The sequence below is a fragment of the Trichosurus vulpecula genome, chromosome 5, assembly GCF_011100635.1.
Source record: "Trichosurus vulpecula isolate mTriVul1 chromosome 5, mTriVul1.pri, whole genome shotgun sequence".
Taxonomy (NCBI): Eukaryota; Metazoa; Chordata; class Mammalia; order Diprotodontia; family Phalangeridae; genus Trichosurus; species Trichosurus vulpecula.
In genome coordinates, this window is record NC_050577.1 from 87,173,630 (window position 1) to 87,200,071 (window position 26,442).

Consider the following 26,442-nt stretch of genomic DNA (forward strand, 5'->3'; position numbering starts at 1 on the left):
AAGATATATAAACCCAAAGGTTGGTGTTTTTCCTTTGGGGCGCTCATTCATTTGGAAGAGTGTTGGTGTGGAGACTCTGGGTAGCTGTTAAGGAGCCCCCCGTCCCCAGGTTTGAACAAACCCAGATATTTGGTTTGGGGGGCTCTCACTCACTGGAAGAGTGGTACGTGACTGGGCAAGCTGTTGTAACTGCCCCCCAGCTTTGCTAACCCAGATGTTGGTTTATATTTGGTCTGTTTATAATGTATGTTTGTAATTTGTATTTGCACTGAAGTTCAGGTTGCTGGCTTTTCCTCCTGAACTGAATGATATTTGTATGTGTGATTAAAGTGAGATTGTTAACCCCTTAAAGTTACTTTTCTTAGTAAAGTAGATCAAAAGAACCTTGTTGCTGGTCTTGTTGGGTCTACACCTCAACAGTAGCTGCTAGCTGAATTGTTGCTGCAGGGAGGAGTAGAAAGGAGAGACTTTTTATTTTTATTTACCTCTCACTGTGTATGTCCTTCCGCAAGCAGTTGAGCATGCCTACCCTTTTTTTCCCTCCAAAAACCACAGATAGCCCAATAATTTGCCCAATAATGTAGAAAAATATATAAACAGAGAACTTTACTTAACATCAATGTATTTGAAAAAAAGATTTTCATTAAAGATCTTTATTTGTGGGCTTATTTTAGTGAAAATTATTATATAAAATACTTTTTGAGGGTGGTGGGAATGGAACATTTTCTTAATTATTGCTCTTCCCTAGATTTGATAAGGTCAGGTAAGATTAAAATTTATTTAACTGAAAAGCCATAGTGTGCGGTTTGTCCCAAGTTTCTTTTGGTGAAGGAAAGATATTTTCAGGTGCTGTCTGGGTTAGCTGATCTCCTACAATTAGTTAAAAAACTGGTTTGTCATACTCCATGGAAAGGAATGAGTCTCTTTAGTTGAGGAAAAGCAGAGTAGCTCTGAGTCAGTTATGTGAGCTGAAATGCACTATACTGCTTTTAGAATTGTAGTTTTTGAAGGAAATAATTATGTCTCTTTCCCAATATAATGACTTAAGAAAAAACTTAAACATTTCTTCAGAGACCAGTCATCCCAGGGTCAAACTTGAATGGGAAAAACTGTCTCTAGTTTCTAGCCCATGACTTGGCTGGGAGAAAACTAAAGCAATTTCTTTACTTATAATGAGTGAAAATTTTAAACTGCAAATATAAGGAACATTGAAACTGAATCATTAAACTTCTTTTTCATTTTTTGCTTGAAAAGAGAGACGAAAAAAGGCTTCAGCATGGGAACGGAATTTGGTGTATCCTGCTGTGATGGTCCTTCTTCTTATCGAAACAGTAAGAATTTATGATTTGGGAAAAGCAAAATATCACTTATTTATTTTCAGATTGACTCTAAAATGAAGCGTAGTAACTAGCTTTTAAGTAAAAGTATAGTTAACTAGCATTCTTGTCAATCAAAGTGGCTTCCCACTTTAAGAGTCTGAATGGGGGGGACTTCCGGGGGTGGAGCCAAGATGGCGGCTGGAAAGCAGGGACTTGCGTGAGCTCCCCACCATGTCCCTCCAAAAACCTATAAAAAATGGCTCTGAACAAATTCTAGAACTGCAGAACCCACAAAATAGCAGAGGGAAGCAGGGATCCAGCCCAGGACAGCCTGCATAGTCGCTGGATGAGGTCTATCATACATGGAGTGGAGGGAAACAGAGCTCAGCGTAGGAAGCAGCAGGACCAACCAGACCGGGAGCCAGGCAGGACAGGCCCTAGCACCCTGAATCAGTGAGCTGTGGCAGTTACCAGACTTCTCAACCCACAAACACCAAAGAGAACAGAGAAGGTTAGTGGGAAAAGCTTCGGGGGACAGAGTTCTCAGTTCGGCCACTGCCCCAGGGGCAGCGGGGGAGGTGCAGCTACAGAACTACAGCTGCAGTTACTTCTAGCCCCAGGCCCACGTGGTGGGAGGAATTAAGTGGCAGATCAGAGCAGGAGTGCAGAGCCTGCTGAAGATTTGCTTCAGGTCCGGGTTGGTGGTTCTTGAGGAAGGAGGAGTGCTGGTGTGGCAGAGCTGGCTATATATAAATAGCTCTGAAATCAACAGTGCATCCCCTCAAGCTTGGAACAAAGTACTCTTTGCTCTACAAGCAGTCATACCCCGACGAAAAACTCAAGGGTCAAGTAAGTTGGCTGGGAACATGGCCAGGCAGTGAAAACACACCCAGATTCAGTCTCAGACTTTGGAATCCTTCTTTGGTGACAAAGAAGACCAAAACATACGGCCTGAAGAAGTCAACAAAGTCCAAGAGCCTACACCAAAAGCCTCCAAGAAAAACATGAACTGGTCTCAGGCCATGGAAGAGCTCAAAAAGGAGTTGGAAAAGCAAGTTAGAGAAGTAGAGGAAAAATTGGGAAGAGAAATGAGAAGGACGCGAGAAAACCATGAAATACAAGTCAATGACTTGCTAAAGGAGACCCAAAAAAATACTGAAAAAGATATTCAAGAAAACAACCCTTTAAAAAATAGACTAACTCAAATGGCAAAAGAGCTCCAAAAAGCCAATGAGGAGAAGAATGCCTTGAAAGGCAGAATTAGCCAAATGGAAAAGGAGGTCCAAAAGACCACTGAAGAAAATACTACCTTAAAAATGAGATTGGAGCAAGTGGAAGCTAGTGACTTGATGAGAAATCAAGATATTCTAAAACAGAACCAAAGGAATGAAAAAATGGAAGACAATGTGAAATATCTCATTGGAAAAACCACTGACCTAGAAAATAGATCCAGGAGAGATAATTTAAAAATTATTGGACTACCTGAAAGCCATGATCAAAAAAAGATCCTAGATATCATCTTTCAAGAAATTATCAAGGAGAATTGCCATGATATTCTAGAGCCAGAGGGTAAAATAGAAATTGAAAGAATCCACAGATTGCCTCCTCAAATAGATCCCCAAAAGAAAACTCCTAGGAACATTGTCGCCAAATTCCAGAGCTCCCAGGTCAAGGAGAAAATACTGCAAGCAGCCAGAAAGAAACAATTTGAATATTGTGGAAAAACAATCAGGATAACACAGGATCTGGCAGCTTCCACATTAAGGGATTGAAGGGCTTGGAATATGATATTCTGGAGGTCAGTGGAGCTAGGATTAAAACCAAGAATCACCTACCCAGCAAAACTGAGTATTATGCTCCAAGGCAAAATATGGACTTTAAGTAAAAAAGAGGACTTTCAAGCTTTCTCAGTGAAAAGACCAGAGCTGAATAGAAAATTTGACTTTCAAACACAAGAATTAAGAGAAGCATGAAAAGGTAAACAAGAAAGAGAAATTATGAGGGACTTACTAAAGTTGAACTGTTTTGTTTACATTCCTACATAGAAAGATGATGTGTATGATTCATGAGATCTCAATATCATAGTAGCTGAAAGGAATATATGTATATGTATATGTATACATATGTGTGTGTCTATGTGTGTATATATGTAGGTATATATACACACACACACAAAGGGCACAGGGTGAATTGAATCTGAAGGGATGATATCTAAAAAAATAAAATCAATTTAAGGGATAAGAGAGGAATATATTGAGAGAGGGAGAAAGGAAGAGATAGAATGGGGTAAATTATCTCGCATAAAAGTGGCAAGGAAAAGTGGTTCTGTAGGAAGGGAAGAGGGGGCAGGTGAGGGGGAATGAGTAAATCTTGCTGTCATCGGATTTGACCTGAGGAGGGAATACCATACACACTCAATTGGGTATCTTACCCCACAGGAAAGAAGGAGGAAGAAGATAAAAAAGGGGGGATGATAGAAGGGAGGGCAGACAGGGGGAGGAGGTAATCAAAAACAAGCATTTTCGAAAAGGGACAGGGTCAAGGGAGAAAATTCAATAAAGGGGGATAGGTTAGGAAGGAGCAAAACATAGTCTTTCACAACATGAGTATTGTGGAAGGGTTTTACATAATGATACGCATGTGACCTGTGTTGAATTGCTTGCCTTCTTAGGGAGGGTGGGTGGGGAGGGAAGAGGGGAGAGAATTTGGAACTCAAAGTTTTAAAAATAGATGTTCAAAAACAACAACAAAAAAAGTTTTTTCATGCAACTAGGAAATAAGATACACAGGCAATGGGGCATAGAAATTTATCTTGCCCTACAAGAGAAGAAGGGAAAGGGGGATGGGAGAGGAGTGGGGTGACAGATGGGAGAGCTGACTGGGGAATGGGGCAACCAGAATATACGCCATCTTGGAATGGGGGGAGGGTAGAAACGGGGAAAAAATTTGTAATTCAAACTCTTGTGAAAATCAATACTGAAGACTAAATATATTAAATAAATTTAAAAAAAAAAAGGAGTTTGAATAGGGGCAACTAGGTGGTGCAGTGAGTAGAGCACCGGCCCTGGAGTCAGGAGGACCTGAGTTCAAATGCAGCTTCAGACACTTGACACACTTACTAGCTAGACCTTGGGCAAGTCAGTTAACCCCAATTGCCCTGCCTTCCCCACTCCAAAAAAAAGAGTTTGAATGTATCTATGCTTATTCAACATGCTGAAAAAAAATAGCCTTTGGTAGAAAGATTCCACAAACCCTCAATGTATGATATATCCTCATGGAATCTACAAAATGAGATTTTTCACCTTTCCTTCACTAGAAAAAGAAGTTAAGGTTTTTCTTAACAAGAAGCTTTTGAATGTAGAATTCAGGTCTTTGTGAGCTTCAGGTTTCTTCATTTGTAATGGATATCCTATATATCTGCCACTATCTCAACGAGTTCTGCTCAATATATTGCTTAACTAAAGATTTATTCTATGTATGTTGGAAAGTTCCGTAAAACCACCTGCCTTGCCTTAAAACAAAAATGAGCTTTATGGAATAGTGCACACTTATGGTTAACATCTTTCTTGTTCTTTCCAGTCCATTTCAGTCCTGCTGGTTGCCTGCAACATTCTTTGCCTCTTGGTTGATGAAACTGCAATGCCAAAGGGATCAAGGGTAAAGTGAAACTTCACTGCTATTTTCTTTTACAAATGTACCTGTCCTTGGAGTATTTCAAACAGTAAAACTAAAAAGTTTCATTTGTTTAACATTTTGTATAATATATTGAGAATTACAATATCTTTTTTCTTTGTGCAAAAAAAATACTTTCATAGGCTGTTTATGATTATTTTCCCCTTTTCCCAATTTTTTATTGGAATGGTAAGTAGCATTTTTATTCAGATATATGGCTTAAATTTAAATACAAAATCTATAAGTTATCTTAACATTTTGAAAAATATAGCTCAGTTTTTTCTTTACGAAAATACCAGTCTACAAAATGTTGAACTAAATGCAGTTAATCAAATGCATTAAATTTTCATAAGCTCCAGATACTTAGCTTAAAGGGAGACATGCCTAAGAATAGTTCAGTCTCATATTTTATTAAACTGAATAGGAATACACACTTGTTGCAGGGAAATGGAATGTACCTTTTTTTTTAGGGAGTAACTTTTTTCTGTGGAAGCTTAAATAAAAACAGTTTTAATATATTCAAACATTTAGTTTATCGGAATATCTTCTCCTTTTAGAAGTTACTTCAATGAACCTATGATCTCAATGATTTTAATATTCTCTCTAAGGATGTAGGCTGTAATCCACACCTGCCCATCCTGTGCTATTCCCATCCATTTCCTCTCGTAAGTTCTACCAAGTGTGCTGGGGGCTTTCCTTACGTTCTCCTGATGTTGTGAGAATACCGCTGGAGCATTAGGCTGTCTGCTTGTTATCCTTTGCCTTTTCTATGAGATCATCCCATCATCCATCTTCTCTCATTTTCCTGATGACTTTCTTTACTCCAGTTCTTCCTAGTTTCTTAATTTGTTATATATTGAGCTTGCTTACACCCAAAATGTACCACTCTCTTGCTCTTTGTAATACTTTAATTTCTCAGAGACTAGGCAGGGGTGGGGAACCTGGCCTTCTAGGTCCTTGGGTATGGCTTTTTGACTGAGTCCAGGTTTTACAGAACAAATCTTTTTATTAAGGGGATTTGTTCTGTGAAGTTTGGATTCAGTCAGAGGGCTGTACTAGAGGACATAGAGGGCCACATGTGGCCTCGAGGCTGCAGGTTCTCCATCCCCCTTCATTCTTACAACTGCAGCAAGATAATCTTTAATCATCATTCTCTATAAGATTTTACAGATAAGTGTGTACTCTAAAGTTTTGCTTTTAGCTTCTCTCTTTGTTTGGTAAGTATGTCAGGTGTTTGCTGACTAAGACATTTTTGGGTTCTTCTGATCTATTTGTAATGGCAGTTGATTTTTTTATCAATTAAACCTGTATGAATTTATTATAGTCCATATTTGTAGCCTTTCCTCCATTAATTTGACCAATTTTTATTTTCAATAACTTGTTTTAATAGGTCAGAATTGAGTCGTTTCAATAGCAGGTCATATATTTTCCACATTTTTTATTTTTCTAGCTTTACATTTATTTTAATCTTGATTCTAGCCAATTGTGCTCTGACTACACAGTTAACTGATTCAGGAATGAGGCCCACATCAATAAAGAATCCTTTCCTTTCCATTAATATATAATCTGTTTCATTTTAAAATATTATTTTGTACTTAGATGTCTAGTGCTTTTCCTTTCTTCTTTGATTCGTAGTATATGATAACAAGAATGATAACAGCAGATGGTATTTATATAATGTTTTAAGGTTTGCAAAGTGCTGTATAAATATTATCTTATTTTTGTCCTTAAAACAATCTTGGGAAGTAGGTGCTATTATTACTACCATTTTACAGATGAGGAAACTGAGGCAGACAGCAGTTAAGTGACCTGCATAGGATCCCACAACTAGTAAATGTCTTAGGCTAGACTCTGGTCTTTCTCACTGTGGGTCCAGCACTTTATCCACTGCTCCACCCAGCTGCCTCTATAGGCTTGAGACCCCAGATAGTTTACAAGTCTCATTCTTTTTTTCCGAAATTCATGTGTGTGTATACATATATTACTTATATGTATGTATGAATGTATGTATATGTATGTATTTATGTAATGTATGTATATAGTTGCAGTTATCACCTATTCTCACAATCCACCAAGGACAAAGTGTAAGTTGATTTAATTTGAAAGGTCTTATTGAGTTCTTTGTATAATTTCTCTACCTCTGCATCCTCTGCAACAGATTGTATAAGCTGCTGTTATTTTTATGCTGATCTTTTTACAAATATTTATTGTGAGCACTGCGATAAATTTTACCAAATGCCCCATGAAATGATGAGCACATGATAAAACTAACTCTGCCAGTTTATTTACCTCTGCAAGGGAAGAACCTTTGATTCATCCTTCTATTTACCCCTAACTTCCTGTTTTCTTCTGGCTTTATTTATACAAAGAATATCAGAATTGATAAAATTTATTTCCAATAGTAGTATGTCAACCTGTTGGTTACTGGACAAGGATCTCACATTCAGAGTATTAATAGCTAAGATAAAGTTTATAGATAACCTAAAAACTGTGATTAGCTTTTCTAACTCCTAACTCCTTTTCTTTCACTCTGCTACCATCACTGTACAAGTGGAAGGGCCATAAGACCATATGCCATTTTTTATTTTGTTTCATTTTGTTTTGTTATGGCCAAAGAATTCATCATCAGGTGGCTAGACTATTTGTGATGAATCCCTTCATATTTAGCTAGGCTAGTTCTTGGAAAGCAAACTAAGTCTGTTGCTGGGACCATACTTTGAAACCTTTCCAACATGGTAGTCCATTCCAGAGCTTGGCCACTACTTTTATAGCCTTTAAGATCATGCTACAATGAGGCCATTAGGGATTAAGATTTTGTGGAAGATATAAGATACTTACCACAAAATATACACACACAAGCACACATTTGTGTCTAGGTAAAAGTCACTGCAGAGTTTCATATTTGTAGAGAAGTTATAGTAATCATATAATAAGTGCTGATCAATACCACTGGTTATCAAAGTCAAGTAAGCAGATTGTATATTGTGTTTGGCAATACAGTATCGTTAAGCTTATGATTAGAGTGGCTGCTTTAAGAAGGAATGACTGAGTACTTTTACTCATCTTAAGTCTTTGAACTTTGAAATACTGCCAACTCCTCTTCATCTCCCCACTTGTAACCCTATTGTTATAGAAGGCAGAGGTCACTTTTGTGAAATTCCTAGCCCATATTAGGAGCAAAGTATGGGAAACTGGAAGAGACCTCCAAGTTTATCTACCTTAACCCTTTCATTGCATAGATGGAGAAATTGATACTTTGGGAGGTTAATTGACTTACCCAGAGACACAAAAGTTAAGTCTATGGTGAGACTTGAACTCATGTCCTTTTACTCCAGAGTTCTTTTGACTGTAACATGCTGCCTTCCAATTACTTTTAATTTCTACTGCTAGAGCCCTTTCTTGAAGAAGTAAGCTTCTTGAGGGCAGAGACTAATTTGTTTTCATTTCCTAGTACTTATCACTATGCTTCATGTATAATAACTTCCCAATAAATATTTATTAAAACAGATTTAGTTGTTAAAAGTTTTCCATTTCCATGACTATTGTCCTCTCTTTTTATTATACCATCTTTTTGCTGCGTAGTAGATAGTTTAAATTCTTAACCTGGTTAGAGTATCCTAGACGATTTCATTCTCCTAGGCTTTATGTTCCCTCTGTACACTTAGAGAGATGAAGCTCCACAGTAGCCAATTAAATATCAAATAGATAGTATGTGCTTAGTATATGCTTGCTGAGTGGAGGGATTGAGCTGATGCATCAATATCTCTATGTTGTATGGATTTTATTGGTGAATATTGAATTGCATCTAGAATTAAGTAGGAGGAAGAGAGCATTTGGGAAATTCGTACCTCACTTTTTTTAAAACAACTTTAGAATTCTCTATAAAATAAAAGCAATTTTTAAAAATACTAGTTTTTCTACTAGTGTTCTAGACTACAAATCAGAGAATACCACAGTCTACAAAGAGCTAGTCTTCAGCATATTACCAGTGATGTGTACAAACAGTGCCATAAAAATATCAAAGAGATGTAAAACCATGAAGGATTACAGATGGACAACCTGCAGATTGCATTGATACTTAATGATAACAGTAAGAGGCCTAGAAGAAGACCCCCAGCATTTGGGCTAGATGCTTAGCATTTGAGAAAGTACCCACATCATTAAGGTTATGGATCCAGTGAATCATTGAAGAAGAACGGGTACATGAATGGACTCACTCCTCTCCAGGCCTTTTCCTTAGCTTTGCCATAGTCAGTTCAGCTCAGTAAGAATTCATCGAGTTCCTACTTTGTGCCTGGCACTGAGCTGGATGCTGAGAACACAGGGACAAACATCAAGCACTCCTTTTGCCTTGAAGGATCTTATGTTCTGGGTGGGAAGAGTTAGGCATAGTAATAGGCATATACGTAAGTAAGAAGAAAATGTCTAAATCCAGAGGAGCGCAGTGGAAGGTCTTGAACAACTGTAGAGGAAATCTAGAAGGGCATCATGGAGGAGGCTGCACTTTGAAGGGAACCAGGAACATTAAGAAGCTGTAGAGTAAAGGGAGAACATTCCAAGATGAAGGGGATGACCAGTCCAAAGGTGGGACATGGAATGCTGTGTGAGGGCACTGACTATGTTAGGAGGGGTAATGGAAAATCAATGGAGTAATGGAGTTAGGAGGGGTAATGGAAAATCTGTAGGAACAAATCAGAGTCAGAGTATAAGAAAAGCCTTCTATGCCAAATCCAGGTTTGTATTTTATTTTGGAGGCAATAGGAAGCCACTGACGCTTCTTGAGCAGGGGAGGGACATTGTCCGACTTGTGCTGTGGGAATTCTGAAATGTTCCCTTTCCCAGCCAACTAAGCTGTTTTCCCCTCATCATTTAAATAGTTCCCGAAATTCCTTCTCCTCCTCCCTGGATTGATTAAAGGAGATGGATTCCTGGACCTTGCCATGGTTATTCTGCTTTGCTTTTTTTTTTTTTTTTACTAAATCTGACTTCAATATTTGTATTTACAAATATGTCTTCTATATTAGTTTTAAATTTATATTTGATTGCCTATATGACATTTAAATGTTTTACCCTATTATCTTAGATTGAGATGTTTAATATGAACCAAACTCTTTTTATCCTCTTCTGCCTCTCCCATGTATGATTGCTGCCTTAGAATTTTGTATGGAGGCTCCCTTTTATTTATTACCCAGAATTGCTATACTTTCAAATTTCATTACTAGGCTTTAAAAAAAATACCTTATAATAATAAAAGGCCATGAGCTATTTTTAATAGCTGCTATTTATATCACAAGTAGGTTAATCAATTTCTTGGTATAGAAATTTTCACATACAATTTTTTTTTTGTTTGCTGTAAAAGTATTTCTCTTGTTTGATGAATTGAATTGGCTCCATAGTTTTTGGTGCTGAATTTCTTTTGATTGACCACCATATTACTTATAGTATTGACCTTCTTTTCCTGCTTTTTTTAGTCATAGATTTAAGCCCCTCTTCTTTAAAACTCTAGATTAAGGTTGAAGAATTCATCAAGGCTTTGAGGTATTCATATTGTATATTTTAAATAACTAGGAGCAGGTAGATATATCCTTTTTTGTTAACCTTTAATCTGTGTCCCAAGGAAGCTTTGGGGAATAGCGAATTGTTTCCTTCTTTAAAGTATAAGAAGAAGAATTGGTCATACGCATTCACTTTTGGAGTTTTTGTTCTTGTCACAAAGAAATGTACATGGTGCTTCACATTTTAAATTGCATCATTGGTGTGACACGTTTCAGCATTGGGATGACCATACATTCTATTTTGGTGAGATTATTCTAGTTTTTAGTATTTTTTCCCTCAATGATTCCTCTCCCCAACCCCAGTTTCTTCTAGAATAGCACCACAACCCTTTTTCTCTCTTGCAACTATGTTAATACTGTGAACACCTTACATGATAAGCAAATGAATATGATATGTCAAAAGTATTAGGAAGTAATTAAAAATCTTAAGGAGTCAAAGAAGCCACATTCTAAATGTCATGTTTTAAAATAAGTTCCAAAATAAGTAGTTGTCATTTTTAATAGTCCTACATGTATCAAAGTTATTAAATTTATGAAAACCAAATATCTGTACCATTGAAATTTTAAAAGGTTTTTAAAAATGTTTTTCTTTCTAGGGACCTGGCATAGGAAATGCTTCCCTTTCTACTTTTGGTTTTGTGGGAGCAGCACTTGAAATAATTTTGATTTTGTATCCTTTTTAAAAGTAAGAATTCTGTCTGTTAACAATTATTCTGTCTTGTTTTCTGGGACACTGGTAAGACACTTTCCTGGGAAGGGAGAGAAAAGACCAGGTCAATCCTTCTCAAGCACTCGAAGTGTTTTTTGTTTTGTTTTGTTTTGTTTTTCCTTTGGTTCTTAAAGCTTTTCGGAGACTGCTGAGAACCGAAGTGAAACTTGCATTCCTTTGGAGAGCTTTTCTCCTTGATTCTCACAGTTACCTTATGGTGTCCTCCGTTGTCGGCTTCTACAGCCTCCGCTTTTTTGGGAGCTTTACTCCCAGGAAGGATGACACGACAATGACAAAGGTAAGGTAAAGACTGAGGTGCCGATGGCCACCCTTTTGCCACCCAAGACATCCTGACTGTTTTATTTAGTAATTGCCCTGAATGGCTCATTTACTGCAATCAGTATTTGTTTGTAAGCTACGCAAACACAAACTGGAAGATTTTCAAAATGCTGAATGAGTGGGAAAAAGGATGTGCTCTGTTTAGTTTGGATGGCATCCATTCACTTGTAAAACGCCTGAAATAGCAGGGCTTGTTAACCAGCTATAGAAAAGCTAGTGAAAGGACTTTTTCCCCCCCAATGAAAACGTATTGCTAATGAGTAACTTTGATTGTGCTAACTGTACTTCAGGAGCTTGTTTGAAATCTGAAGAACTTAGTTGCCACAAGTAGTAGAGACAAAAGGATTTCAAATTTGAATAATTAAAATAAGACTAAAGAGTTCTGTTCAGTTACATTTTGCAACCTGAAGTTAATTTGACTTTCCACAATTTGACACTGGTTTCAAAAAAACAAACTCTTATATATATAGTGATTCAAAAAAAATGTCCAAACATTTTGTTAAAGTAGTACCACAAATTAAGAAGAAAAATTAGTGTTATAACTCAGATTTTTTTCTGTTTCATAGTCATTGTTTTCATTTGATTATTGGAAAGGGTTCTTGAGAAAGCCTAAAATTATTGTTTTTAGTTTGCTAGAACTTTTTGGAAGACAAGCTAGATCTATGTTAAGAGATGTGTAATATCTAGTTTAACTGCTAGAAATTAATAACATTTTCTTATTTTTCTTTTACCAAAATTTGTTTTAATAATGTGCTTTATTTCAAAATATAAGATAATAACAATAAGATTGGCAAAAATAGGGAACTAGTTCCTAGAATGGAGGTAGGTCTCTGCCTAGAATTATTTGTTTTTAAGTCACTACTAAAGAAATGAGAAAGTTATTGGAAATTAATTTAGAAAATTTGGTGCTATTTCAATTTTTTGGTACAGGTCAAATGTAAATAAATATATAAATTTTTTTCAAGTTAACACCTAAAGTTCATAGTCAGTACTCACTCCCACAAATCATATTCCATTATCCTTTAAGTGATGGGGTTAAGTTATGGCTTTAACATAGTATTTCTGAAGTATCTTTTAGGAATTCAGAATGTAATGTTAAATGTATGCTCAGAAAAAGGGTTTCTTTCTGGCTTTTCAGTTCTATATTGAGAATTGTAAAATTTCATTAATAAGCAAACAAATATAAAATGCAGGATTACAAGTTTTCTAGAATTTTAACTAATGAATTTTATTCTTCCATCTGCTATTTAACAATCGATCAACTCTTTTTTCTTACTTGAAACAGATAATTGGAAATTGTGTTTCAATCTTGGTCTTGAGTTCTGCACTACCTGTGATGTCAAGAACCTTGGGTAAGTTTAACAGAAAAATTGAGCTGAAAATTCATTCTACTTTTGAGAGCTTTGGTTAACACTAACACTTTCACATGTGATCTTTAATTAGGAATTTTTCTCTGAGGAACTTGATCACCTTTTGAAACACATCTTTATTTTATTTATTTAATGCTCACTTCTTATGTAGACATATTTTAACCTGCAGGGGACTGGGAATAATAGGAACAAAACCAGCAGCTTTCTAAAGTAAAGATCAAATATTTTTCATGTAGTAGCATTGCCTCATCAAATTATATGAATATTTTCACATGACCACATCACCTTTTAAATCCTCTAGTGAAGAAATAGACTTAAAGCTTCCTTAATGGGAAGATGATATAATAGACATTTTTTAAAAGTATGTGACACAAGAATGTTCAGAAATAATGTTTAAGCTAAGTCTGGAAAACATTAAAATTTAGGGTAGTAGGTATTGACTAAAGGTATATTTTACCACACTCATCAGAGATTCGCATGTCATTAGTGGTCTTAATTTTTGGATTTATAGAGATTTTCAATGCTATTTTTAATTAAAGAAAAATTTTTCTTTGCACACTCACATTTGAGCAAGTCTTGTTTTTAATCAGCTTGCCTTTTACAAAGCAATATAATGGAATGTTTCCTTCCCAAGTCTTTGATAAAATGTTATTTCTAAGTAAAATTTCTCTTTATTTAAACTATATTACATTCTAAAAACCTGTGTCTTAGCTTATGGGAATTCTTGGAAACACTATTAGTTGACAAAAGTGAATTGATCATTTAAAAACTGCTAACAATATTAAGTTGCCTTAGTTTTAGCTTTTATAGAACTTCTATTATTTATGCAAAACTCATCTATCAGGGAAAAGTGGAGGCTGTGTAATTGCAAACTTTGTAGTTTTGCTCACAATTCTTAAGCATAATTTCATCTTTCAATAAAAAGTTAAAACTTTGTATAAACATGACAAAGAACTATTCTAAATGCTAATATGGCTTTCTTTTCTCTCTCTTTTTCTATTACCTTGGTTTTTAAGTATAGGGTATGTCATTGTTTTGACATCTGCCTGTGGTGTGCTTATCTCTAAAATGTGGAATATATACAGCTTAGTGATTCGAAACCAAATTTGACTATTTGTATTATGACATTTCCTAAATAACTTTTGTGGCATTGAAGACACCATGCCATTTTAACACTTGTATAATTCATTTATACACTGTAATTTAAGATTAACCGTTGGTAATAATATGAACTGATTCTGTGGAAAAAAAAAAGTACACATGCTGTGCGCCGTCGCTAATACAAAGAAAACAAATTAATGGCAAAACTCACTTTTTGAAGACCAACAAATGAAATTCCTGAATAGTTTGCCATAGAGATAAATAAAAGAATAAAACAGAAGAAAGGAAAAGAAAGATAGGACAATTAAAATGCAGCTAACAAATGCCCGGACCCAGCTGTCCAAACAGGATTAATAGAGTGCATTAGAGTACAGTGAGTCATGTGGTGCTTTGCAAAATATCAACATGCATTGCATTACATGTTATGCCCAATGGCACTGAATAGATGAAAAGAAATAAATACGTTAAACAGATTCATAGAGGCTTTTCACAGTATTAAAAAAGCAAGGTTCTAGGCTAAAAGAAAAAAAAAACCCTGGGTTTTAGCATTATGGGAAAGGCAAACTAGAGAAAGTTATCAAGTAATTCACATATTAACCCTTTAGAATTGAGTATTTGAATTTAAGAAGATAAAATGTAGGCAGTTGTGGATATTGTACTTAACTATAATTGAGGATTTTTGATCATCTAGCTATGATGTGTCCAGGGCAGGGGGTAGAATGTGTATTTAAGAACTGAATATAAAACTATAGAATTGTTCTCTCTTTATTTCAGAGCTTCTTCCCAGTAAATCCTGGTCATCAGGGTAGTGTCATTTGCTTCTGTGAAATCGACTAGCATCACTATATTGCTTAGATCAAAATATGAGTAGTACCTAACGTGAGGTATAGTGAGGAAAATAATATCATCAATCTTCCCTTTTTTCCTTTTAAAACAACTTTTTAAATTATAAACAGTACTGAAAGGAACTTGGATATCAGTTATATTTTAATGGGGCAAATATTTTAAAGCAGCGATATTTTTGCTTCAAAAGTCAAAGCATTCTATACTTATTTTAAAAATACATCAATAGCTAATGAATGACATATTGCTAAAATTAGTATGAATTTTGAGTTATTTTAGTTAGTGACTATCATGATATCTAGTTTTACTTTTTTAAGAAGAAAAAAATCATGTTTTATTGATATGTTAGATTTTTCACACAAAAGAGTAAAAGGGAATTATACAAATATGTGTTAGTTTCAGGAACATTGAGACCCTCGGTTGAATATCTTCAGCACACTGAATGTATCATTGATAATTAAGTTATGAGGAAAATGTTAATCATATGTATATTCTTATAAATGAAATGAATAATAGTTGTGATGTTAGAGTTCACTAAAAATACAAAAAAATTATTTTTAAGTATCTGTCAAAACTCTTTAAACATGTTATTTTTAGCTGATTTGGATACTTAAACATGTTTAGACTGATTTAGGATTAGACCTTTTAGCTATATCATTTGTAATTTAATTGATTAGTAAATTACCATAGTAGATTTGAAATATAATTTCCTATCAATGCTTATACTGATAGATACTTTGTACACTACATTTCAAAGTCTCCTTTAACTAAAAATGAAAAAGATTCCCAGAAATGATTCATGTAAATCAGATCAAATACATGTTTGTTGAGAAGTCTCCATTATGTCAAAATAAAAATAATAAAATTCATGAATACATTAAAAAATTATACCAGTAGACTTCAAAGGTATTTTTACCAACTCCTCTGTTTTATTCATTGCTTAACAATTACCTTGTTTTCTTTCTGATATATTTTCTGCATTTAAGACACGATTAAATATTGTACATATACTGTTAGACAACAATTCTGTCACATTCCCAAATGCTCCTTAAATTTGTTTTAGTCACCTCCCCACACATTTCTCATCCAATGCCCATACAATCCGTCATCTTCTTACGGGAGATAAAGTGGATTATTCCCCTTTGTTTCTTTTATGAGGGGAATCTGTCTAAAAACCAGTCTTTTTAGGAAAGGGCTTTGTGTGGATTTTCGTAAACGTATCTCTAAATCTTTCCTTCTCCAGTCCTTTTTGTCTAACACTGGAAGAAATGACACTTTCACAAATACTTTTTAAAATGAAAATAAAAGTGACCAAACATTTAATTGCTAAGTGAATACCTAACATTTGACTGATAACAAAGATTATACTTAGATCCATAATGAAAAACCATTAATAGCATAAAAAGTTTTATTTGGTTTGTGTCATACATTAACACCAAACAAATTTAATGTACAATCTTGGCTCCTCACTTGCTGGTTCTTATTATTCTTGTAGCTCATGGCTAAAGATAAACAATAAATGTTACACACATATATTTGGATATATATATGTGTGTGTGTGTGTGTGTGTGTATCCATATATATGTAGATACACACACACGTATGTGTATATATATTTATGTGTGTGAAAGTATATGTTTGGATTGTTGTATAGGCCTTGTTAAAAAATATTACCTGAGTATAAAAATCTGTAGGTAAGTATCAGAAGGAATTGACTGAGTAAACCCCAGTTCTTTAAAAGCTGATAATCTAAGTATTCAGGATTATTCAGATTTAAGGACCAAGAAAATATCACCATTACAGTAAGGCTAGTTGGCTCTGCATCAGAAATCTGTTGACAAATATTCAGATTAATTCAACTCAAACAAACTTATTAAGAACCAACTGTATGCCAGACGCTGTGTGTTATTTATGATACAAATATAGAGACAGCACAGACATTGACCTCTAGGAACTTATGTTCTAAAAGGGGAGAAAGGTACGGACACAAATAACTATTAGAAGGGAGAATGTGATTAGGTGCAAAGGAGAAAGCCAGTCAAAATGCTATGAGAGGGTTGATGATGGAGAAACCACTTTCCAGGCCGGGGTTGGATGGGCTCAGGGAAGGCTTCATCTTGGAATTAGCATTTAAATTAGAGGATTTACATTTGGAACCCTTTCATTTTATAGATGAGGAAACTGAAACACAGAGAGGTATTACTTGCCCAGTTTCTCACAGGTAGCAAGTGCTAAAAGCCAGATTTGAATTGAGAACCTCTGATTTCAAGCCCAGTGTTGTCCATGGCACAGGCACTCAGGGGATCAGGTGAAAGAGTATGATATTGACATACAACTGTCTGATTTCCACATAGCAAACAAAATTTGCAGCATTCAGTTTTTCTAGTGTGTGTTTTTATGCCTAGCCACTTGAAGGTGGCTTCACATTCTCCAAAATTAATTGTAGATGCACCAAAGAACCCAGCTTGATCACAGGTGGGTTGCTGTGAACATTTTGTAGTGATGGCTACAGAAAAGTGGCCTTACCAGGAAGTCGTGTTAGCCATGACCCTCCAGCTGTACAACTTAGTTGGGATTGAACAAGATCAGGACTGGAAGCAAATGAGAGCAACAGGAAAAAAGCTGAAATTCTCATCCAGGAGCTCACTGATGGCAGCTTCCAAGAAGAATAGAAATTATTGCTGTCGAAAATGTGATCAAGATACATAAAAGTGAAGGGACTGGAAGGAGAAACCTTGAAGGGACAAAGTGAATGTTTAGAAAACGGAAATTAATTGGTGCTTTCATTTGAGTTCTTAAAGACCCCTGTAGAAGCCTGAAATAAAAGAATCACATTGACAAGCTTAAAAAAAATTATTATAGATGGACAGCTTCCGTTGCTGCTAGCTCATACTCGTAATGAAATGGCTATATCTGAGTGCTGCCACACAGACTTTTGGAAAGGACCTCTTTAGCAGAGTGGTGGGGATGGAAACCAGATTACAAACAGTTAAGGAAGAAGTGGGTGGTGAGAAAGTTAAGGTGATGAATATGAACTATTCTTTTTAGAAGTTTGATAGAGATAAAATTGAGAGGAAAAGGGCCCATATGTGCAACAAGACCAATAGCATTCTGTTGTTGTTCAGTCGTTTTTTAGTCATGTCTGACTCTTTGTGACTCCATTTGGGGTTTTCTTGGCAAAGATAAAGGTCTGGCATTCTATCGACTGCACCAGTTAGCATTTTCTCTTCTAGCAAAGAACTGGAAACTGTGGGAGCGGCCATTAATTGTACAATGGCATGACAAATTATTGTATATGAATATAGTGAATATTATTGTGCCATGAGGCAGTGGTGTCAACCTCAAATAGAAATAGATCCCTCTAGGCCACATATTGACTTAGAAAAACACAAATTAACATTATCTATGTTTTATTTTTAAATTTTTCAAAAACTTTTCTCAATTATGTTTTAATCTGGTTAGACTTGTGCTTGGAGTTATGGGGCCAATAGGCTGTGAGTTTGACACCTCTGCTTTAAGAGGTGGATTCAGAGAAACCTGGGAAGACTTATAAGAACTGATGAAGAGTAAAGGGAGCAGAAGAAAAAAATTATAAGTTAATACAGCATTGTAAAGAAAAACAGCTCTGAGAGCTGTAAGAGCTATGATCAATGTAGCGACTACCCATGATTCTAGAAGACCAGTGGTAAATCATGTTTCCCGTCTCTTTTTTTTTTAATTTAATATATTTAGTTTTCAGCATTGATTTTCACAAGAGTTTGAATTACAAATTTTCTCCCCATTTCTACCCTCCTGCCCACTCCAAGATGGCTTATTTTCTGATTGCCCTGTTCCCCAGTCAGCCCTCCCTTCTGTCACCCCACTCCCTTCCCATCCCCTTTTCCCTTCTTCTCTTGTAGGGCAAGATAAATTTCTACGCCCTGTTGCCTGTGTATCTTATTTCCTAGTTGCATGAAAAAACTTTTTTTGTTTTTGAATGTCTGCTTTTAAAACTTTGAGTTCCAAATTCTCTCCCCTCTTCCCTTCCCCCCCCCCCTCCCTAAGAAGGCAAGCAATTCAACATAGGCCACATGCGTATCATTATGTAAAACCCTTCCACAATACTCATGTTGTGAAAGACTGTTTTGCTCCTTCCTAACCTATCCCCCTTTATTGAATTTTCTCCCTTGACCCTGTTCCTTTTTGAAAGTGTTTGTTTTTGATTACCTCCTCTACCTATCTGCCCTCCCTTCTATTATCCCCCCTTTTTTATCTTCTTCCTCCTTCTTTCCTGTGGGGTAAGATGCCCAATTGAGTGTGTATGGTATTTCCTCTTCAGGTCAAATCTGATGAGAGCAAGATTTACTCATTCCCCCTCACCTGCCCCCTCTTCCCTTCCTACAGAACTGCTTTTTCTTGCCAGTTTTATGTGAGATAATTTACCCCATTCTATCTCTCCCTTTCTCCCTCTCTCAATATATTCCTTTCTTATCCCTTAAATTGATTTAATTTTTTTAGATATCATCCCTTCAGATTCAACTCACACTGTGCCCCTCTGTGTGTGTGTGTGTGTGTGTGTGTATGCATGTATACACACACACACAAATATATATATGCATATTCCTTTCAGCTACTATGATATTGAGGTCTCATGAATCATACACATCATCTTTCTATGTAGGAATGTAAACAAAATAGTTCAACTTTAGTAAGCCCCTTGTGATTTCTCTTTCTTGATTACCTTTTCATGCTTCTCTTGATTCTTGTGTTTGAAAGTCAAATTTTCTATTCAGCTCTAGTCTTTTCACTGAGAAAGCTTGAAAGTCCTCTATTTTATTGAAAGTCCATATTTTGCCTTGGAGCATAATACTCAGTTTTGCTGGGTAGGTGATTCTTGGTTTTAATCCTAGCTCCATTGACCTCCAGAATATCATATTCCAAGCCCTTCAATCCCTTAATGTAGAAGCTGCTAGATCTTGTGTTATTTTGATTATGTTTCCACAATACTCAAATTGTTTCTTTCTGGCTGCTTGCAGTATTTTCTCCTTGATCTGGGAGCTCTGGAATTTGGCAATGATATTCCTAGTTTTCTTTTGGGGATCTTTTTGAGGAGGCAATCTGTGGATTCTTTCAATTTCTATTTTACCCTCTGGTTCTAGAATATCAGGGCAATTCTCCTTGATAATTTCTTGAAAGATGATATCTAGGCTCTTTTTTTGATCATGGCTTTCAGGTAGTCCAATAATTTTTAAATTATCTCTCCTGGATCTATATTCCAGGTCAGTGGTTTTTCTAATGAGATATTTCACATTGTCTTCTACTTTTTCATTCCTTTGGTTCTGTTTTAGAATATCTTGATTTCTCATCAAGTCACTAGCTTCCACTTGCTCCAATCTAATTTTTAAAGTAGTATTTTCTTCAGTGGTCTTTTGGACCTCCTTTTCCATTTGGCTAATTCTGCCTTTCAAGGCATTCTTCTTCTCATTGGCTTTTTGGAGCTCTTTTGCCATTTGAGTTAGTCTATTTTTTAAGGTGTTGTTTTCTTCAATATATTTTTCAGTATTTTTTTGGGTCTCCTTTAGCAAGTCATTGACTTGTTTTTCGTGGTTTTCTTGATTTCTCTTCCCAATTTTTCCTCTACTTCTCTAACTTGCTTTTCCAAATCCTTTTTGAGCTCTTCCATGGCCTGAGACCAGTTCATGTTTTCCTTGGAGGCTTTTGATGTAGGCTGTTTGCGTTTGTTGACTTCTTCTGGCTGTATGTTTTGGTCTTCTTTGTCACCAAAGAAAGATTCCAAAGTCTGAGACTGAATATGAGTGCGCTTTTGCTGCCTGGCCGTGTTCCCAGCCAACTTACTTGACCCTTGAATTTTTTGTCGGGGTATGACACTTGGCTCTGCACTCCTGCTCTGATCTGCCACTTAATTCCTCCCACCAGGTGGGCCTGGGGCCAGAAGCAACTGCAGCTGTAGTTCTGTAGCTGCACCAACCCCGCTGCCCCTGGGGTGGTGGCCGAATCATGAACTCTTTTCACTCTGTCCCCCGCAGCTTTTCCCACTAACCTTCTCTGTTGTCTTTGGTGTTTGTGGGTTGAGAAGTCTGGTAACTGCCACAGCTCACTGATTCAGGGCACTAGGGCCTGTACCGCCAATCTCCTGGTCTGGTTGGTCCTGCCGCTGCCCATGCTGGGCTCTGCTCCCCTCCGCTCCCAGCTCTGTGCATGATAGATGTCACCCAGCGACCATCCCTGCTTCCCTCTGCTATTTTGTGGGTTCTGCAGCTATAGAATTTGTTCAGAGCCATTTTTTATAGGTTTTTGGAGGGACGTGGCAGGGAGCTCATGCAAGTCCCTGCTTTCCAGCCGCCATCTTGGCTCCACCCGCATTTCCCATCTCTTGACTGAGAGGCAGTAGGCCAGGTTTGCAGAATGAGATGTATATTTTTCAAACATGGCCAATACATATGCTACATGGGAGGACTTTGGGGGTTAGAGTGAAGAATTGGTGGGATAAATCAAGGCTGGTGATGGTGATGCCAAAAAAGAAAGAAAAAAAGAAAAAAAGGACAAGAACATCAATGAGTCATTATTTAAATTTCATAGAAGAGAAGATAAAATGTTGAGAGGGTCACATAAAATGGACAACATTGAAACTGAGGTGTTGAATTTATTATATATTTTTTTAAAAGTTCTGTATGTCATAGAGATTTGCAGTTGGCTCCCTGTTGCATCCAGGGCAAATAAAAAATGCTGTGTTTGGTATTCAAAGCCCTCCATAATTAGCCTCTTCCTATCTTTCCTGTCTTCTTACACCTTACTCCCTGACACATACTCTTCCATGCAGTGACACTGGCCTCCTGGCTGTTCCATGAACAAAACACTCCTCTCAGCTCCAGGCATTCTCTCTGGGTGTCCCCCATGTCTGGAACATTCTCCCTCATCTGATCCAACTACTGACCTCCCTGGTTTCCTTTAAGTTCCAACAAAAATTCTTTTTAGCAAAAGTCTTCTTGAGCTAGAGGCAGTAGGTGGCACAGTGGATAGAGTGTTGGGCCTGGAGTCAGGGAAATCTGGGTTCAGATCCAACCTCAGACACTTACTAATGGTGTGACCTGGGGCAAGTTACTTAACTTCTGTTTGCCTCAGTTTCCTCATCTGTAAAATGGGGATAATAACAGCACTTAATTTGCAGGGTGATTGTGAGGATCAGATGAAATATTTGTAAAGCACTTAGTATAGTGCTTGGATCATAGAAGGTGCTACGTGAGTGCTTATTCCTTTCTCCCCAAGCCCTCTTAATTCTAGTGCCTTCTCTTTGTTAATTATGTCCTATACATGCTGCATATATTTGTATGTTGCTTCCCCCATTAGAGTGTAAGCTCTTTGAGGGCCAGGACTTTCTTTTGTCTCTTTCGTATCTTGCACTAAGCACAGTGCCTGAAACACAGTAGGTGCTTAGTGATTGATTGACTTATATATAAACCTCTTTCTCGTCTTTGTATATGGAAAGTTTGTGTTCAATGTTTGTCAAGTTAAGAATTATGAAAAATTAAAATTCCAAGAAACAAAATTTTAAAGAAGGAAAAGCGTTTGGCAATGAATTTTAGTAACAAGAGAGAATATGTGGATGATAATGCAAGTGAGAATTAGAATCAAAGGAAGGATTTTTATTTTTGGTTGGAGATGGAGAAATCTGAGCTTTTATGTAGGATGGAGAAGGAGCCATTGGAGAGGAAAGATTGAATACCTTTCCGTTGATAAGATAGAAGGCTTCACAAAGAGGAAGGCTGCTTTTTCCTAGAGAGTAGAAGAGGAAGGAAGAGGTAATAGATGAAGTTCCAGACATTTAGAAGAATTGAGAGAGAAGATGAGATGATTGCTTCCTCATCTTATCCCATGAACTCAATCTTTTTAGTAAAACAGTGACTAAGTTCATGTACTGAGAAATGAAGTAAAATAGGGATTTGAGGAGAGAAAAAAAGTTTGGAATATCAGTCTTGGAAACTGATAGTAAGAGATGAATAAAATCATTGTTTACAGTAGTGATGACCCTTTTGAGTTTAGATAGCATCAGTTTGTAGTGAATCAGTTACCACTTGTTTGGTGGCAAGCAGTGTTAGGAGTAGGAAGGGAGTAAGTAATATATTAACCACTTGAGAAGAATTTCTAGAAGGATCACTCTGAAAAGGATCTTTAGAAGTAATTTAGTCAGACTCAGGACTATGTGTGAAAATGTAGAGATCAGAACTGGAAATTAAGATAGGGGTTTATGCCAAGAATAATTAAAGGTCTTGAATGGTTAAATTGTTGTAAGAAATGGTGAAAACGAATCAGCTTTTTCCTTATTACTTGCCCATTTTTTAGCAGCAACAGTTTGGAGCTATTGTAATTACATGCAGTATCTTCTCTTTATCTTTTCTTCTAATTTTGAACTTGGTCTAATTAGCTGATGGTTTGACTGCACACAAACATCTGATTCTGAAATGATAAACTTGTCAATAATTAATTGTTTCTGTCAAGAATCACCAATTATACTTTATTGTAATAGTGATTAATTCTTGCCATTTCTAGTATTTTCCAATTTTCTTCTTGAATAAAGTGTTTGTGAATATATAGAAGTGAGGCTTTTGGTAGTTTACAAGAAATTAGCCTCATTAATTTCTTAGTGTTGAATCCTATTTTCCAGTATATTCTTTACAGCCCTCTCTTGTGTTTATTTTCACAATGAAGCCAGCAAGTATCAAGTTATATATTAATTTGGTTTTGGCACATTCTTACAGGTTCTTAATTTCTCTACTTCTTCATCTTTTGCTGCATATATTGGCACATGCATTGCTATTATCTTTACAGTAGTCTTTTTGTGAGTGCTTTCCATGAACACTACAAGGTGGATGATCAGGTGTCCCATAAAATTATATTTTAATTGTGTTTGGACAAATAATGAAATTGACAATTTCCAGCTCCTTTAATTTACTTCTCCAAGGAGAATGCATGAAGCTTTCTTCTATTTATTTTCAACTTCTTTTTGTCTTTTGGCATAGTCATTTTCCTATTGTCTCTGCATGCATCTAAGCATCTCAGGTATGTTTTAAAGTTCTTACTATGATGCCCATACAGTATTCTTTGTTTTCAGTATCTCTTTCCCTCTTCTCTCTTTCTCATTGTCCAGAACAGTATAAGATAGAATTGGATATGATTTGAGATTCCTTTCTCTTCCCCCCAAACCAGAGCTTAGACATCTGAATATCTTTTTAAACCAAAACATGTAGTTTCTTGGTCCACCTACTAGAGTTGGTTGATTGTATTAACAAGAGTGTGAGTCAAGAAAGTAAAAAATTGGTTCTACTTAGGATAATGCTTGGAATCAGACTGAGAGATAATAGTCTATCTATAATACAGGAAGTTATATGATATTTAACATAAGGAATTGATTGTTTTCTCGTAAACTAGGATCACAAGCTATATTGTTAAAAGTGTATGCATGGTTTTCAAGAAAACCATTTTTATTTATTTTTTGTGTAATAAGGTAATTATTAGACATCTACAAGCATTTTCACTTTTTAGAAAACTGACAAATCTTACCTATTTATGGATATTGACAGTATTTTAACAATCATTTTAAGAAGAGTGGGGGAAAGGAGTTTGTTTTATCCATTCCACATTTAATTTATTGGGAAGTCGGTGTATTTAAGTGGAAAAGAGCAAAAACTTGGAAAGGTATGAGGATAGCATTATTAAATACTTAAACAGCAGAAGATTAAAAATGCGAAAACTCATGAGAGTTATGTGGCTATTCCTAAGGAAAAGTAATCACAGTAAGTAAAATTTTAAGGTAATTAAATTGTGGGTTTATACTCTTAAAGATAGAAACACATTCAAATTGACCTTGAAAAATTGAAATATCATACCAAAATTGGCTAAACTATGGAAACAACAGATAACAGGGGTTATGCTCTAAGGACAGAAACACCACTGAGCATATTGGGTGCTGAAAGAGCCAGAAATCATAGCAGAGCACAGGCCAATTAAGGAGACTATTAATAGACAATGTTCCAATGAGGAATGTTTTATTGATGCCTTTTGTCTTTATATCAAAGTCTCATTTCTCATCATCCTCTGGGAGGAGTTTTCTTTAGAAAACAGTTAAATGTGGAGCCAAGATGGCAGAAGGACTCACCTGAGCTCTCCTAAACTCCCTTCCAAACAACTTTAAAATAACACCTCAAATCAAATTCTGGAGCAGCAGAACCAACAAAAGGATGGGGTGAAACCATTTTCCAGCCCAGAACAGCTTAGGAGGTCAGCAGGAGAGGTCTGTCTCAGTGGAGTGGTGGTCTGTCCTGGAACATGGCATAGGCCACACCCTGGCAATGCCAGCAGCAGGCCTTGTAGGCAGTTCAGCCCAGCAGCTTCAGGAGCATTCAACACACAGATGGTAAGGAGGTCAGACAACTGGTTAGAAGGAGATTGTAGGGGATCTTTTGCTGTGACTGGGTGCAGAACTGTCGCATTGCCTGTATGTAGTTCCATGTCAGTCTGAGAGCTAAAAGTAGCTTTAGCTCACTAGCCCTTGTGGTGGCAGGAGTACAGGGGTCCTGCTAACAGTTCCCTGGTGAATAAGAATGCTTGTGGTCACTCAGAGAGCAGAGCACAGGCCAGGAGAGTAGTGACCATGCCTCTTCTTAGATCATATCACCCTGAAAGGACCAAAAACTTACAGACATCCAGAGGTAGCACTGAAAACAGCAGCAAGAAAGGCCTGAAGCTTGGGATAGTGCCCCCTCCATCCAGGGAGCTGAGCCCAACTTTAACATAAAATTAAAAGTAAAAAAATGGGCTGGAAAAAAGAGCAAACAACAAAAGAAGAACCTCACCATAGAAATTTATTATGGTGACAGGGAAGAGCAAGACACAAATCCAGAAGATGGGAACTAAGTCAAAATAGCTGCATGCAAAGCTTCAAAGAAAAATGAGGATTTGTCAAAGGCCCAAAAAGAATTCCTGGAAGAGCTCAAAAAAGATTTTAAAATCAAATAAGAGAGGTAGAGGAAAAATTGTGAAAAGAAATGAGATTGATGCAAAAAAATTATGAAAAGAGAGTCAACAGCTTGGTAAAAGAGGCACAAAAGAATACTGAAGAAGATACTTTTAAAAATAGAATTAGCAAAATGGAAAAGGAAATACACAAGCTTATTGAAGAAAATTTCTTAAAAATTAGAATTGGGCAACTGGAAGGTAATAACCATTACCTTCCACTATGAGAGATCAAGAAAAAAATTAAAATAGTCAAAAGAATGAAAAAAAGGAAGAAAATGTGAAGTATCTCATTGGAAAAACAACTGACCTGGAAAATAGATCCAGGAGAGATAATTTAAGAATTATTGTGCTACCTGAAAGCCATGATCAAAAAAAGAGCCTAGACATTATATTTCAAGAAATTATCAAAGAAATCTGCCCTGATACCTTGCAATCAGAGGACAAATTAGAAATTGAAAGATTCCCCTGATCACCTCCTGAAAGAGATCCCTAAACGAAAACTCCCAGGAATAATCTGGTCA

The 26,442-nt window shown here is 36.3% G+C and overlaps 1 protein-coding gene across 1 annotated transcript in view; it reads left to right on the plus strand.

The window, feature by feature from the left end:
* The window catches only part of LMBR1 (limb development membrane protein 1), a 198,603-nt gene that overhangs the window by 159,306 nt on the left and 12,855 nt on the right, over positions 1–26,442 (plus strand). The window contains exons 11-15 of the mRNA XM_036761244.1: positions 1,255–1,331; positions 4,899–4,976; positions 11,143–11,216; positions 11,463–11,553; positions 12,880–12,946. Of these exons, the coding sequence (XP_036617139.1) occupies positions 1,255–1,331; positions 4,899–4,976; positions 11,143–11,216; positions 11,463–11,553; positions 12,880–12,946 (387 nt within the window). The remainder of the gene's footprint in view (positions 1–1,254; positions 1,332–4,898; positions 4,977–11,142; positions 11,217–11,462; positions 11,554–12,879; positions 12,947–26,442) is intronic.